This window comes from Marmota marmota, unplaced genomic scaffold, assembly GCF_001458135.2.
Source record: "Marmota marmota marmota unplaced genomic scaffold, marMar, whole genome shotgun sequence".
NCBI lineage: Eukaryota > Metazoa > Chordata > Mammalia > Rodentia > Sciuridae > Marmota > Marmota marmota.
In genome coordinates this window covers 38,305,352-38,322,484 of record NW_026000026.1, presented here as the reverse complement: position 1 = coordinate 38,322,484, position 17,133 = coordinate 38,305,352, and the positions used below count along the sequence as shown (strand labels likewise).

Here is a 17,133-nt window from a genome sequence, read left to right as displayed (position 1 = left end):
GGAGAGAGAGAGAGAGAGAGAGAGAGAGAGAGAGAGAGAGAGAGAGAGAGAGAATTTTTATTTTTTTTTTAGTTTTCGGAGGACACAACATCTTTGTTTGTATGTGGTGCTGAGGCTGCACGCATGCCAGGTGAGCGTGCTACCGCTTGAGCCACATCCCGAGCCCCAAAGTTTTTGATTTGGATAAGTCTGAGATGGGGCCCAAGAATTTTTTTTTTTTTTTTTAGTGAGAGTACAGAGGATGCTAAAGCTGCTGGTCTCACGTACAAAAGTATATGTTGGGCATCCCTTATCTAAAAAGCAGAAATCTGAAATGTTTCAGAATCTTAACTTTTTTGAACACCAACAAGACATCACATGTAAGTTATTCCACATTATGAAATTTTGTTTTATGAATAAAATTATTTAAAGTAATATATAATATATATATGCATAAGGTATATATGAAACATAAATGAATTTTGGCTTTAAATTTGTGTACTATCCCAAATTGTCTCATTATGTACATGAAAATATTCTGAAATCCAAAATACTTGCAGTCCCAAGCACTTTGGAACAGGAGGACACAGCCTGACAGTCCCAACACTCATTCCAAACTCTGCTTCACCAAGACAAACTTCAAGGTGGCTACATGTTAAAAACATTCATGCTTATAGTTACAAAGAAACATTAATTGGATTATACAAATGTTACTGAGTCTTAGTATTAGACTCTAGACAGTAAAATTAAGGCCACCCACCCCTTCCTTTCCCTAGGGCAAGGTTGACTCCCTCCTTTCATCCGCAATTCAGCGGTACTTTACTTTCCCGTACTGTATAAGTAGGCTGCAAAAATGGGGAAAAACGGAGTTCTTAAGTGACACCTCAATTAATGATGGTCAGTTTAATTTCACTTCCTATCATAGAGTTAATCAGATAACCACTCTACTCATACACACACACACACACACACACACACACACACACAGGCCTGCAAGTTTTAATCTTGGAGCGTAGTCAGGAGAGACGTACAGAACGGCGCCTGCGCACCTCAAAAAAGAGGCCCAAAGCGGAGCTCAGATCGCACTTCTGAGGCCAGGTGAGCCGCTGTTGACCAGAAGACGGAATCAGAGCAGCGCGTGGTGCAGCTGCTTCCGGGCCACGTGGTACTGGTAGCGACCAATGGGAAGGCTGAACGTCACTCCCGCTTCCTCACCCTGGCAACGGGCGGGTGACTACTTCCGGTGCAGTGAGGGCTCTAGGCTGACGCGGGTGAGTGTCCCTCTTTCTCACACTGTCCGTGCCGCTGCCGGCGCCGCGCAGCTGTCTGTGTGGGCCCCGCAGGCTCGCTGGGACGTCTCTCTCTGAGCTGGCGGGGCTGATGCGCAGGACGCCCCCTGCCCTGGGCTAGCGGAGGGGGCCCAGGATGTTCTTCATTCCCTAGTCTCGTTCGCGCGTGGGGCCCTTGCCAGTACCTTTCCAGTCCCTTTGCAGCCTGGTCTCTTGCTTGGCGGTCTCAGCGCCTGTCCACGGAAGACTGCGGGCTTCTCGCAGTCTTTTGCCCACTTTGCACTCTCAGGCTGGAGGTGTCTCGGAGTCCCAAGAGAGTGGTAGAGACCTTAGAGGATTCCTGTGCTCTAGTCCTGATGGGCGGGTGGGGTTCTAGTAGCCCCGGGTATAGGCCTGGTTAGAGTCCTGCGGGACATTAACATTTAACTGTTAAGGGGGATGAGAAGGAGGGGATTGAGTAGAGGAAACTGCTGGAGTGGAGAGTGAAAAGCAGGAGCTGGAGGTGTCTGAAAATAGAGGACATCGTGTTTCCGGAAGGAGGGAGTCCTTATTTCACTTCTGTAGGGAAAAGGAAGATATATTGGGGACGATGTGAGTGAGATCTTTGAATTGTAAGCTAAGGAATTTTTAATTATAGCCCTGGGAGATCAATACTTTGTTGTTTGTTGCAAATAAAGATTCCCCCTCCCCGCAACTTACAAAAGGCAGTGGTTATTAAAGATTATATGGAAATTCAAAAATATTTAAAAAGAGATCACCTATAGTTACAGCAAACCAGCATTTTAATTTTTTTTTAAATGAACATCAGCCTATTTATGATCATTGTGTGTGTAAAATATGGTTATAACTAAAAAGGACAATTTAAATATATTGTATCCATTGTATGGATAGATTATTGGTTTGTTTTTTTTCTTACTTAGATATAATTCACATACCATAAAATGCATCCTTTTACTTTATAAATTCCAATGTTTTTTAGTGTATTTAGAAAGCTGTACACACATCACTACTATCTAGTTCCAGAACATTTCTTCACTTCCAAAAGAAATCCTGTACCCATTATAGTCTTTAGAATATGCCTCCTTGTAACTGCTAATCTACTTTCTGCGTGTATGTATTTTCCTTTTCTTGTCATTTGAAGTAAATAGATTCATATACTAGTTGTCCTTTTGTGCCTGGCTTCTTTCAGGTAACATAATGTTTTCAGGGTTCATCCATGACTATGTATCATTACTTCATTCCTTCTCTTTTTGGGAAGGATGGTGCTGGGAATAAAACCCATGGCCTCACAGAGGCAAAAGTGCTCTATCACTGAGCCTCTCCAGTCCCATTCTTTTTTTATTGATGAATAGTATGCCATTATATGAACATACCACATTTTGTTCATGCTTCCTCAGTTGATGAATATTTGGGTTGTTTCCACTGTTTGGCTACTTTGAATAATTCTATAAACATCTTTGTACAAGATTTTGTGCAGGTATGTTTTTAGTTCTTTTAGGTATATACCTAGAAATGGAATTGTATGGTAATTCTGTTTAAATTTTTGAGCAGATTATGGAGGTTATGATTCTCCATATTCTTGCTAACATTTATCTGTCTTTTTGATTATACACATCTTAGTGTTTATGAAATTATAGCTTATTGTAGTTTTACTTTTCATTCCCCTGATGGCAAATAATCTTAAGTATCTTTTCATGTGCTCAGTGTCTCTTTAGTATATCTATGGAGAAATCTTGTTTGTTGTCTTGTTTTAAAGTTGTATGAGTTCTTTTTAAAAAATTTGTTCCAATTAGTTATACATAACATTAGAATGCATTTGACACATTGTACACAAATGGAGCTTAACTTCTCCTTCTCTGGCTGAACATGGGGCAGTCACACCAGTTGTGTAATCTGTATGAATTCTTTCTATATTCTGTATAACAGTGCCTTACCAGATATCTGATTTGCAATACTAATATTTCCTCCCATATTGTGGACTATCTTTTCACTTTTCAGATAGTATCCTTTGACGTACAGAAGTTTAAAGTTTGGTGAAGTCCAATTTACATATTTTTGTCTCTTTGGTTGCTTGTGGTTTTGGTGTCATATCTATTAAATAATTGCTAAATCCAGGGTCACAAATATTTACCCCTGTGTATCCTTCTAAGAATTAATTTTATATCTCTTCATTCATGTTTAGATTTTGATCCATTTCTAATTAATTTTGGTATATAATATGAAATAGGAATTCAAAAAGTTTATTCTTTTTTAATTAATTTATTTTTTAAAAAATATTTTGTTTAGTTGTAAATGAAATCAATACCTTTATTTTGTTTATTTATTTTTACATGGTGCTGAGGATTGAACCCGGGCCCCGCCCGTGCTAGGTGAGGCTCTACCACTGAGCAACAATCCCAGCCCCTCAGCCCTCTTTTTAAATTTAAATAATTTAGTTATCAAGATCATTCTTTTGGGCCTGGGATTGTTGCTCAGTGGTAAAGCACTTGCCTAGCACATGTAAGGCACTGGGTTCAATCCTCAGCACCACATAAAAACAAATGAATGAAATAAAGGTACTGTGTCCATCTACAATCTTTTTAAAAATATTTTTTTAAAAAGGTCATTCTTTTGCTGGTGGCTATCTAGTTTCCCCAACAGCATTTGTTGAAAAGAGTGCCATTTTCTATCAAATATCATAGCCCCATTGTTGAAAATTAATTGGCCATAAATGTATGAGTCATTGTTTTAACCATAACTCTGTGTTGAATTTTTAGGTTGCTCCCAGATTTAAAAAAAAAAAAAAAATCTGTATTCTATGTTAAACACAGCATAGAAGACTTAAAATCCTTTCTGTGTTTAAAATTTTGGTAGAAAATATTCTCAGAAGTGGAATTAATGGGTCAGAGATGTTCTGGAGCTCATTTAATGAGGCATTAAACCTGCATTAACAGGAGATTAAAATCAACAACACTAGGTTCCTTATTCATCAGTTGAAATGGTTTAAGGGTTGAATTTCTGTAAAAGCTTTCTGCTGTGAGATGACTTCCTTCCTCCTTAGACCACTTCTGAAAGACTAAACACAGCTAGAGTGAAAAACCTGAACTCCAAACTAACATGACTTGGTAGTTTTCTAAATGGTTTAAAGAAAAAGGTGTTATCACATGCATTAGGAAAATAATAAACCATTGAGAGACATGAGGTCAAGATTTAAACCTTAAAGTATTGCCATGTAGGTCTCTGGAGTTAAAAAAACAAAAACAAAACAATGTTTTATTCTGATTTTATTTCCTGGCCTTGATGTTCAAGTTAATTAACATTCATCTTGGTCTCAGAGATGTCAAAGTTAAATAGTCTCTATTCAGTAGTTAGTTAATACTGAGCAAAATATTCAAATGCAAAACATTATTAGAAAATCAACTTTCCCCTTCATCCTTGCTCCTCAGTCTCCTAATTTTCCTTATTAACTGTGTCTGTATAGACTAGTTCGTATATAGAGTATCTCTGGAAAGATAGTATATACAATATTATACATTTTAAGGCTCTTGCTACTTACTGACAAATTCCTTTTCAAATGGTTACATTAGTTCATCCTGCCAGTACAGAGTTAGTATTTCTTTGAATATTGTTTCTTAAATATTGAATATCCAGTTTATATTGCCTCTTTTATATAATGTCTACTCATGTCTTTTGGCATGGTATTTGTTTTAATTGGAATTATCCTTTATGAGATTTATTTTGGCAGCCTTTTATACATAGTTGCTTTATGATAGCTTGTATTTGGGAAGAAAAGTTCAAATGTTGTTGGAAAAATTATGCTAAAAAGTGTATAGGCTAAATAAGGGTCAAGATAAGAAAAATGCTGGAGGAAGCCTATAGGATTTGAAAACTTGGGTAGAGTCCAAAATGACTTTAAGGGATTTTTTCTTTTTTTTTTTTTAGTGCTGGGGCATCCACCCAGGAACTAACTTGTTTATACTAGGCAAGTGCTCTACACTCCCAGACCCCAGAGGACTTTAAGGTGAGTTAGGAAAGGGTAATGCTAGTAAGAAAAATAGAATAATGTGGTAAAAAGACTAGATATTTATGGGGAGGAGAACAAGGAAAGTCAAGTTTGAGCTGTCCAGGAAAAAAAAAAAAAGTGTTAGGAATTATCTGACTTGCTGAGAGGATATTTTTGAAATTCCCCCCAGTAGATAAAATTTCTAAAGGAGACATTTGAGAATGAAGTCAGAGGGATCATAGAGAGCTAGTTTAGTAGATTGATATGCTTGCCAAAGGAGAGCAGGTGATCTAGAGAATTGAAGGTTGCAAGCAGAAGATTAAGAAAAGGGTGACTGGGTTTAGTAATTTGGAAAAGATGTAATTTATGAGGAGCAAGAAGTTTGCTTTTTTATAAATAGCTTTATTAAGATATAATTTATCTGACAACTTAGTCATTTAAATTGTACAATTCAGTGATCTTTAGTGTATTCACAGAGTTGTACAGTCATCATCACCCCAATTTTTGAACATTTCTTATTAGTACAAAAAGAAACTTTGCACTTATTAGCAGTCACTTCCATTTCCCCTTGATCCCTCCATTCCCAAGCAACTGATCTATTTTCTGTTTTTTTAGATTTGCTTCTTCTGGATATTTCATATAAATGGGACCATATAGTAGGTGGCCTTTTGTGTCTCACCTCTTTCAGTGTTTCCAGTGCCCATTCACATTGTGGTGGTTATGTATCAACATTTCTTTCCTTTTTACAGGTGAAAAATGTTCCATTCTATGAATCTACTAGTCCCCCACCCCAAACACATGGTCTTTTGATGGATATTTGAGTTTTTCATTTTTGGGGGGCTACTTTGAATAATTCTGTAAATATCCAGGTACAAGTTTTTGTGGGTGGATATCTGTTTTCAGTTCTGAGTATGTACCTAAAAATGGAATTTTCTGGATCATATGAAACCTTTATATTTAACTTTTGAGTAATTATTGTGGTTTATGGACAAGCTGCCAGTGTTTAGAAATGATAATAATCATAATGAATTTTACTGCATTGCTTGTAGTAAATTGAGAAAATTCCATATTCAAACATATTATTCAGAAATGAAGGGATTATAAAAATGGTCTATAGATTTTTTTTTGTATGTGTGTGTGTGTGTGTGTGTGTGTGTGTGTGTGTTTCTGAGGATCAAATTCAGGGGCTTGCATGCTTGGCAAGGGCTCTACCACTGAGCTAAACCCCCAACTCCTATATTGTTTTTTGTTTCACAAAACTATCAACTACTTTTGATTTCCTTTCATTGGAAACCTTCTATTTTGAGTGTTACCTAAAAGTGTTAGATGTCTTTCTTGTAGGTCAATGTGTTGGTGTAAGTATGCTGCAGCAGTTTCAAATAATGATTCCTAATAATGTTTATAAATATGATAAAAACTATACAGGGATATTTAATGTTAATCTACTGTCATTATATTATTATTTACTATCTAATCTTAACTGTAGAGATTAAATAATGTGATTCCACCTCCCCTCCAGTTTGACTTATCAGTAGTTTATGTGTCCTATAAGTTAAAGATCCAGAAAACAAAACAAAACAAAACAAAACAACAACAACAACAGAAGACCCTTTGAGAATCTTTGGGCATGTTTTTGTGTATTTCTTAGGTAGGATAAGAGGCTTATGAATGTGGTATTTCCCTTTTTACTGCATTTTTTAAGTGGGATCTTATAGGCTTGCCCTATTTTGGATGTTGGACTTAGTTCATTAATTAGTGTTTCCATGAAAATACAATTTTTTTGTAAGTAGCACATTCAGATGGGCCAAGTTCAAAAGATATAAAAGGATGAACAGTGAAATTTCCATCCTGCTTTTGTTCATTGGTCACTGACATCTCCTTTTGATAACAATTCATAAGGAGGGAAAAGGAGGGGGCAAGGGATTAGCAAGGATGGTGGAATGTGATGGACATCATTATTTAAAGTACATGTATGAAGTCATGAATTGGTGTCAACATACTTTATATACAACCAGAGATATGAAAAATTGTGCTGTATATGTGTAATAAGAATTGTAATGCACTTTGCTGTCATTTACTTTTTTAAAAAATAAAAACCTTAAAAGATAACCATTCATAAATAAAGAAATATGTACATGTACATATATAATTTATATATTTGGTATACCCATCAATATTTATACATTGCATATATAGTTAGCTGATGTGCTTCCCCCCTCCACATGGTACCGCATATACTTCTGTAGCATGTCTTTGAAACAATTTAATTTGAATTATTTCCATGCCTTTTTAAATTTACCAAATGTCTTTGAGATTTTCATATCTGTATCAAGTACTTCCTCATTCTTTCCAGTGGTTGCTTTTATTTTTAACCACTTTCTTTTCTTTTTAAAATATTTTTTAGTTGTTGATGGACCTTTATTTTATTTGCTTATTTATATGTGGTGCTGGGAATTGAACTCAGTGCCTCACACATAAGAGGCAAGCGCTCTAGCCCCTTATCCATTTTCATCAAGACATTTTTCGTTCATATCTTAATTTTGCCAAATTGCCCATATTGAGTTGTACCAGTTTTTGCTGCCTCTAGCAATTTATGAATGCTTTATTTCTTTGTTCTCTCAAAACCTGTTATCTTGTATTTTGAGGTTTGCCAATCTAAGTAAAAAATGGTATTTTAGTGTAGTTCTTTTTATTTGTATCTTTCTTTTGGTTTAAACCATTATATAATTTTCCTGTAAACTAAGATTGACCATTTGCCCTTTTAAATTTTCTTTTTGTCATTTCTAGAAACTATTTATCAGATCTTTAATGAGTTCTGAGTTAAACAAAAACTGATGTTGGAGTTGAAGTTGCTTCATTTCTAACTGAATTAAAATACATTTCAGGAATCATTGAGAATTGGAGGCCAGAATTGCACATTGGATAGTACATTCACTCGAGTTCCTTATTTTTCAGTCCAGTAGAAGTTTGGGGATGGCATTTGTGAAGGGGTTTGTTGAGATTATATCATTTGTTGAATAAATATATTTCAGATAGTCTCTGAGGGAGGTTAAATTGCTCATGAAATAGCATATTGGTTCATCTTCTGCCTTTTCTCTTTAGGCAACCTTGAGAAGCAATATTTAAAAATCTCTCATTCATTTAAATGCCTATTACTTTTAACCTTATTAGGAAATGTAGATGTTATAATTTATTACTATATTTCCATATTCATTATAAATTGTAAATGTTATAATTTGTTAGTGGTGAAATAATACATTAGATAACAGTGAGAGTAGCTTGAGGGTTAATAATAATTCATTCTTCCTGGATGTGTTTTTATTTAATCTGAAGCTCTTAGTTTTCCAAGATCTTAGTTTCACTCAGAAGTGTTTATGTTTTTAATTCCAGTGGGCCCAAGTTCATTTCATAGCCAGGCCAGACATGATGGCATTTATATGTTGACGATGGACCACTAAATTCCAGTTTGTCAACTGCTACATGTCAAATGGTAGCCTATCTCAGAGAAATATTGTAAGAAGTAAAATAAAATAATAATAAAAAGGTAATTGAGGGGCTGAGGCTGTGGCTCAGTGGTAGAGCCTTGCCTGGTATGTGTGAGGTACTGGGTTCAATTCTCAGCAGCACATACAAATAAATAAATTAAATAAACGTCTTTTAACAACTAAAAAAAATTAAAAAAAAAAAAGGGCTGGGATTGTGGCTCAGCGGTAGAGCGCTCGCCTAGCACGAGCGGGACCCGGGTTCGATTCTTAGCACCACATAAAAATAAAGGCATTGTGTTGTGTCCATCTACAAAAAAGATTCTCTCTCTCTCTATCTCTATCTCTTTCTCTTTCTCTTTAAAAAAAAGATGATTAAAGCATATTTTTGTGAAGTCATTCAAAGAAAAACATTGTTATGAAGATAGCTACTACCACAAACAGAAATAAAAATAGGCATTTTAATTTACTGTTAATTGAAAGCTCCACTTGAAATAAAATTTTTTCCTGTGCTTTGAATATATTTAAATATTTTAACATTTCAGTGTGTGTATACATATATTTGATTTTAAACTATTTGTCTTATAAGTGAAATATAAAATAAATACTAAATGAACTCTTTAACCAGGAATTAAAATAATTTAAAAATACCATATTGCAGTGCTTCTCAGACTATTTCTAGTATAAAGGACCAACTTAAAAAAATTTCAGTCTGTTGTTTATTAATACTGCTGGAATATTAAAAAACTAAGACAAATTGAAATATGAAAACATGAAAGATAAAAAAGCTCAAAATTTTTGTTAGATTTAGCAAATAAAATTGTTCAAAAATATAATTTTAATATGAAGGAAGAGCATTGTGAAAACTGTACACATTTCTTATTGAAAATATCTGTTTACAGTAATGAATATATTAATGAAATAATCTCATGTGCTCTGGTAACTAACAATGGGATACAGAATGTGCTTTGAGTAGTAGCTGCTTGTTTGGACTGGGTAGCAAAGTTACTTTTATGTTTCTATTTACGTTTTACACTGAAAAAGAAAGACTTCACATCTTTTTTTTTTTTTTTTTTAAAGAGAGAGAGACAGAGAATTTTTTAATATTTATTTTTTTAGTTTTCGGCGGACACAACATCTTTATTTGTATGTGGTGCTGAGGATCGAACCCAGTGCCGCGCATGCCAGGCGAGTGTGCTACCGCTTGAGCCACATCCCCAGCCCCACTTCACCTCTTTTTAAAAAAAAAGATAATTGAAGGGGCTGAGGATATAGCTCAGTTGGTAGAGTGCTTACCTTGCACACACAAGGCCCTGGGTCTGATCCCCAGCACCATTACTAAAAAAAAAAAAAAAAAAAAAAAAAGATAATGGAGGCATATTTTTGTGAATTCATTCAAAGAAAAACATTGTTATAAAGTTAGCTTCATAATCTTCACCTCCCTTTTTCAGTTTAACGTCAGGTGCAGATTTTTACCTAACAGTGTAATTTAAAAAATTCTCATTGTTGATTTTTAATTTTTTCCCTTAAATTGAAATATGTTCTTCCCTTGTTGTTAAGTCAGGATTGTTCAAAGTTTGTGAATTTGCAATGCATAGTGAGAAAAATTAGAAGCTTTGTGGCATAAGTTGCTTGAAAATTGTTTTATTAAATTTTATGTCTCATTTATCTCTGGAGAGCCTCAGAAATAATATTTTACGTGATACTTGCAGAAATGTTATTTTAATTTCTTGGTTTAATCATATAATTTTGTTAACATTTGTGTTTTAGAATTAAGCTGTGGAGCATTAAATTGGTTAGCTTAAGAATTTCTTACATGTAAGTTTCTTTCTTTTCTTTTGCTTTATTTCTTTAAGCAGAAATCTAGGCTTTATAGCAAGATTCAGTGATGTTGTCAGCAGCACTGTGATTCCAAAATGTCCCAGTGATTATTAATATTGGATTTGGAGAGAGGAGAAAATGACATTTAAATTATATTGAGGATTACTTCAGTGTGGCTAAAAGAAAGATAATATATCTTTGGACTCAGCGTAAAGTCTTTTTATAATAGTTCTTTCATTTATATGTCTTTAAGTAAATTCTGTAAATGGGCAGAGATTTAAATTTTAACCTTTTCATAGTCATTGTGTTACCCAATTAAATAACTTTAAAAATAGTTTTTTAAAAAATTATATTTTCTGGATTTTTCTAAGTAATGTACATATTAGTGGAAGGAAATCATACCATTTGTGCCTGTTTTTTTCTCTAGGGTAATTCATCTCCTACAATTGCTTTTGGATAGAATTATGCCCTTTTCCTAATAGAAGATGTTAATGTTGGAGAATGACCATGGAGAAGGGGATGAGTTCTGGAGAAGGGCTGCCTTCCAGATCATCTCAGACTTCAGCTGTTAAAATAACAGCCAAAGAATTGGAAACAAAGCAGTCCCACAAGGAGAAACGTGGAGGCTTTGTGTTGGTACATGCAGGTAAGACCTTCATGGGTAAGTGGGAAGATGAAAATAGTGTTGATTTTCTTTTCTTGCTTTGAGTTACACTGATAATTGCATTTCATCTGACAGAGGGGAGTTGGAACCAAAGAGACTGTTTGACTTCAATATAGTGAGAAGTTCCTCTATTCCCCAGTTGGAAGATCTTATAATGACAAATTTTCACTCCTTTCCCTTATTATTACTTTTACCCCAGATAATAGATATATTTAGATTAGATAATGTTAAAACCAATGTAATTTTTAAACTCTGGTTTTGATTTTTTTAAAATAATGATGCAGAAAATGTTTTATTGACCCATATTGCAGTACGGTCATCTTAGAGTAAAATACACCATCTTAGAATTAGTTCAGCTTCCTAGGGAAGTTTTCAATTTTCTCTTTCCTCTGAAGATTCAGTAATTCTCATCTATGAAATGAACTGACAATAGAAAGATCAAGAGGAGAAAAACTATAACATTTATTAACCTGCAGATATGCACTATAGACAAACTATGGGATGGAAAGAAATGGACAGATGGTTGAAGCTTCAGTAGCACTTTGAACTATGGAGAGGAATAGGGACTTGAGGCTTCTGAGGGGAGGTCAGGATAGGTTATGAAATGTACTATGGACAAATGTCTTATTCTGTAAATAAAGTTTCCCATGTAACAGTCATCTGAAGTATATGTGATATGCTGTGCCATTCTCTGCGCAGTGATAATTTGATATGATCTCTCCTAGATCCGGGTGAGGCAGATAAGGAGACTTGAGAGAAAGCCTGCTCACTTCAGTAATATAGATGTTCTCTAGAAATACAAATATCCCTCATAGAACAGCTTTTCAGAGTGTCTGTACCCACTCTGAATAGCCATCTTAAAATATGATAAACAAGTATATTTTAGGGTGGCATATTTTACTTTCTTGGTGTTATAAATGAGGAACCTTAAGACTAGAGAAATTAAGTGACTTAAGTGGTTTCTGTCACTTTGCTGATTAATAACAGAGCTAGGCTGAGAAACCCTTAAGTGACTTTGGCACTGCATCAGCCTATGCTCTCTCTACTTCAGAGGACCTTGAGGGCTGACACAGTGAAGTTTTACTCCTGTGTCCTCCATTTTAAAGGTGAAAATCTGTTCAAGTTTACTCAGCAGGCTCTTCTTTTCTCTTTCTTTCTTTTTTTTTTTGGTGGTGCTGGGGAATGAACCAAGGGCCTTGTGCAAGCTAGGCAAGCACTCTACCATTTGAGCTATATCCCCAGCCCTTCAGCAGGCTTTTTATTCTTAAGTTATATTTGTTTTCCTGAATTCAGATTGTAAACTGTATAATATCTGTGAGGAAAGAAGAGCTGGCAGGATTTCTTTCTAGCTTTCTTTTTATGAAACTGGTATCTTGTCTGCTCATTAACCTTTGGCTATATATAGACTGGACAGCTTGGAAAATCCTACAGAATCTAATCCAGAAGGGTCTAAAAAATATAACAGGTTCAATTCACTTTTCTGAAAGGTGCTTTTCCAAAGAGATGAGGTAAGTTTATAGGAATTTCCCAGCTAAAAGTAGAGCACGGGCCAGAAGTTCTGCCTTCAGATTCATAGTCCAGTGTTATTTCTACTGCACTGTTTTATTGGTGTACCTTCTGTAGTACTCAGTGAGTTATTGTGTTCAGAATGAGCATTTGGAAATGCACAAGAAAGGGCTGAAACTCATAACAAACAGTAGCATAGAGCTTTTGATTATTTGTAAAACATTGCTTTCTGTGACTACCATAACTCCATTCCTCCTCTCTCAAGTGCATAATTGATTGTGATGGCTATCAGGTAAAGTTGGTGCTGAAGGCCAGTAGTAATAGGAAGAAATCTGGATTATGGCAGGGAATTGTGTTGTTTAAGGATGATCCCCACTTCTAAATTATTACAAATTCAGATCAATTGGCTGATTATGTGGAAGTTTGTATCTTGTATATTTAAGGAATGGAAATTCAAATTCTCATCTAGGACAGAGCTGTGTCTGTCTTCCTTCCTTCCTTCCTTCCTTCCTTCCTTCCTTCCTTCCTTCCCTCCCTCCCTTCCTTCCCTTCCTTCCCTCCCTTCCCTCCCTTCCCTCCCTCCCTTCCTCCCTTCCTTCCTTCCTGGTATGGGGGATTGAACTCAGGGATATTTGACCACTGAGCTACATCCCCAGCCCTATTTTGTATTTTCTTTAGAGACAGGGTCTCATTGAGTTGTTTTTTGCCTTGCAGTGGCTGAGGCTGGCTTTGAACTCCTGGCTCTCCTGTTTCAGCCTCCCAAGCTGCTGGGATTACAGGCATGCACCACTGCGCCTGACTGTTTTTTCTCTTTTTTTAACAACAGAGTAGACTTGGCCAAATTTTTTTCATTTGACTAGTAGATTCTTAATTTTTCCCAGATCTGTGTACTATCCATAATGGCCCATCTAATTTTGAAGAAACCAATAGAAACACTTTTACTTGTAAAAATTGAAAGATGAAACTTATAAAGATGAAACTTATATTTACTTCAATAAAATATCAGTATCATTTGCGATTAAGAGAAAAATAACTTTGAATACAGAGTAACAATCAGTATAGTTAAATTTTAACTATATCTTATTGTGTGGCAGTGGTTTGGATCCTGATCCTTTCTTTCCTTTACTAAACAGGGAAGTTAGGAAGTGTTAGCCAGATATTAAATATAGTGTGGGGTGATGCTGAGACTTCCTCGCGTTCTAAGCAGAAGAATTTACATGTTAGTACTATTTAATGCTGTCATCTGTACACTAGATTTACCTGGCTATAATATCCTGTGGCTTAGAAAACATTGATAAAAGACTAGGGCTTCAGGTCTCAGAATAGACCTGGGATGACTTGTTCCTATTATAGAGGCTGTATCAGTTTACTTGGACTACTTATAAGCAAGGGCTCTGATAGTTTAATGAAGCTAACAGTTGGCTTTTATTTTTCTACTATAGGTTCATGGTTCTTAGAGAACCATGAAGAGAATTTTATTAAATATTGGCACAGGTTCTGTGAACATTCCAGACTTCTTTTGAGAAACAGAATTACTATTTGGATACAATATGGAATCTGGTTGCTTGAGCATTGTTTTGTAGGCCAGTTCTTGGCTTTGCAAGAAGGTGGGTTAGGTTTGTGGCAGACTTAAAGGGGGAGTCTTGAGGCTTAGGGATGTAGATCTTAACCTTCCTTAGGGCGGAATTCTACGGGGTGTTGTGGGGGAAGGTCAGATGGTTCTGTGCTTTTTTATTTTTATTTTTATTTATTTTTTCATATTTAAACCATCTTTATTTATAAAATACTATTCTAAGAATTGTAATTCCATTAAGCTACAATTGGAGCAAAAGTATAATCACTTGTGTAAAAGCAGTTAGTTAAACTAAAAATGAGGGATATATTACTTTTGAAGGCAGATAAAAATATTGTCAGAATTCTTGTTGTGCTCTGTATGTTCAGTAGCAGGCTCATTTGAAGGTGGAATCAACCCTGAAGGGAAGTCACTTCTACTTTCAGAATGTGGGGGAGGAAGGAGGGGAAATTCAGCTCTTGGGGGGAGATAATGAAGAAAACACCACAGTCCCATTGGGAATGGAGGGAGCGGTGGACTGGTGGAAAACATTCTCAAGATTTTCCATATATGTTTCCTGGAGGAGATGGAGAAAAAAAAGGTCCTCTTCTCATGAACTGACTTCTTGGATCCATTGGAAACAATGGACCTCTGATTAGAGGGAAAGGTGAGAAAGCAAAGCCAGAGCCAGTTGCTTCATTTTCAGTAGGGAGAGATGAATCAGGCACATGGGAATTACCAAGATCAACTTTTGTATCATTTCTACTGGATTCCATTTCTGAAGACATAGGCCCATCCATTTTATCCAAAGGCAGCATAGTAGAACTTCTGGGTTCTGCTGGTCCAGATGGTCCACCATAATTAAAATAACATCCATCTTGCCTTGGTAGAGGAAGATGTGGATCAGAATATGATTGGACTGGTGGAGCCATCATCATCTTAGGGTTCTATTCCCTTGGAGGTGACAGGGGTTCAATGTTATAAGACACTCTCTGAGGATCAGTTATCCCATCATAGACTGATTCTCTTCTTTCATTGATAATCTGAGGGCCCAGAGGAGTCTCTGGGTCTCTTGAGTCTCTTTCTCCTACCCTTGGAAGCAAAGGTGAGTGTCTGAGTGGACCCTTCTTTTCCAAAATTGGAGCTTTCATCTCAGATGAAGGTTAACCCAATGTTGAGGGACCATTTGGGGAATTCTCTCTGCCAAAGACTGTATTTGAATCATCAAGTGCAGAAGGATTGTTTTCTACAATTTTAAATTTAAACTCATTTTCCGTTAATTTTTGTCTTTCATGAGCATTTTGCTTCCTTAAATCATTGAGGTATCTTTCAGCACTCTGAGCTACCAACGTTTTATTATGTGCATTTTTCTCATAGTACATAATGGGCCCATGATAAGAATGAATGGTTCTCTCTAATTCTTCTTCAAGGTCTTTGACTTGCTTTCTATAAGTCTCCAGTTGTTCACTTGCATGGCTGATGTTTTCCACCATTTTGGAACGTTTTTCTTCTAGCTCTACCTTGTAATTTTTCTCTCCTATTAATTTCTTTGGGGTTTACTTATATTATTTTCTTGATATAGTTCAATCATGACATTAAGTTTCTGCTGAAGATTCTGATTCTCACTTTTAAATTGTGTATTTTTTGACTGCAAAGATGCTTGTCCTGTCAAGATTTTTAATATAATCTATAAGGTCTTCCTTTATTTCATTTAATTCAGAAAATAAAGTAAACATTTGATTTTTTTCTCCTTGTAAGGTTTTGAAAGAGGCATTTAACTTAGCAACATAAAACCATTCTTTCAAATCTCCTTTTGGCTGGTCCTCTAAGTGAGCAACAACACTATTCATTTCCAATTCTACATTTCCATCATCTCTTAGGACTTCTCCAAGCACAGAAGCCCAATCTTTCATCTGCAGCAAATGTTCGGTCAGAAAATTAATGTGATTTTCTTTATCTCTTTACAACTTGTTCTGCATGTACTTTGGAGTCTTCAAGTGTTGTTTTCTGTTTATTAAGGCCATTTACTTTTTCTTTCTATACTTCAGCTTCATATAAAAGCTGTTTCTGACTTTCCTGAAGTTGGCAATTTTCTTTCAAAACCTCTTTTATTGCTACCTTAAATCCTTCCTCATTAATTTGAAATAGTCTCAAGGTTGTTTTAGCTTCTGGTATTTGTGATTTGAAGGATTTTTATTCATCTTCTAAGAACTTAATCCTTTTGCTATATTCACCATCAATTCATCCTGTTGATAATGTTTAGTTTTCTCTTCTTTTAGGTCTTTTTTTAGAAGGAGTATTTCATCCTCAAGTTTAGATATGGACCTATTCAGATTTTTATTTATTGCCTCCAAATTTTCCGTTTCTATTGACTCCTTCTCCAAAATAGCATCCTTTAAAGATGACTCTAAGCCTTCATTCTGTTTTTGAACAAGACTAACTTTTTCAAGTAGTTCACATTTTTCTAGTGAAATTCTGAACTAGTCCAGAAAGTTTTAGAGCAAGCTTTTTTCTCTTCTCATGTAACACCTGCTTCTCACAGACTGATAACTTCTCATAAGGAGTTTGAAGGAGACATCAGAAGACTCAAGGAGAGATGATATGGGCATCCAGGGAGTCCAAAAGATGATTCTTCTCAGACTTAGTCAGCTTCATAGCATCAGAAAGATATGCCACAGCCTTCTTGTGACAAGAAATAGCCTCTTCGTATTTCCCTGCAGCTAATAAACGGTCTGCTCGTCTGCTCTGCTGATGAGCCAGGTTGAGAGGTGCTTCCATTACTTCCAAAGACCCCGGCCCTAGCAGCGTCGCCAGGGCACATGGAGGGAAGTAGAAAAAGAGCGCGAGGCAGCCTTGGA

At 35.7% G+C, this 17,133-nt stretch overlaps 1 protein-coding gene, 1 long non-coding RNA gene and 1 pseudogene across 11 annotated transcripts in view; 1 reads left to right on the top strand and 2 right to left on the bottom strand.

The window, feature by feature from the left end:
* The window catches only part of LOC125619054, a 12,159-nt gene extending 11,029 nt beyond the window's left edge, over positions 1-1,130 (bottom strand). The window contains exon 1 of one of the 2 annotated variants that reach the window (XR_007350531.1): positions 1,029-1,130. This is a non-coding gene — a long non-coding RNA (uncharacterized LOC125619054). The remainder of the gene's footprint in view (positions 1-1,028) is intronic. The other variant, XR_007350530.1, reaches the window with a different exon arrangement.
* Positions 1,131-1,179: 49 nt separating this feature from the next.
* Tasp1 (taspase 1) overlaps positions 1,180-17,133 on the top strand; it is a 275,265-nt gene continuing 259,311 nt past the window's right edge. For 3 of the 9 annotated variants that reach the window (XR_007350527.1, XR_007350529.1, XM_048811323.1), the window contains exons 1-2: positions 1,281-1,859; positions 10,981-11,199. Coding sequence is in view for 5 of the 9 variants with exons in the window: in XM_048811323.1 (XP_048667280.1) it covers positions 11,055-11,199 (145 nt within the window). In the remaining 4 variants the exon portion in view is untranslated. Of the gene's footprint in view, positions 1,251-1,280; positions 1,860-10,525; positions 10,551-10,980; positions 11,200-17,133 lie in introns of those variants that run through there. The other 6 variants (XR_007350526.1, XM_048811320.1, XM_015482972.2 and 3 more) reach the window with 5 other exon arrangements.
* Positions 13,635-17,053, bottom strand: LOC107133526 (annotated as a pseudogene).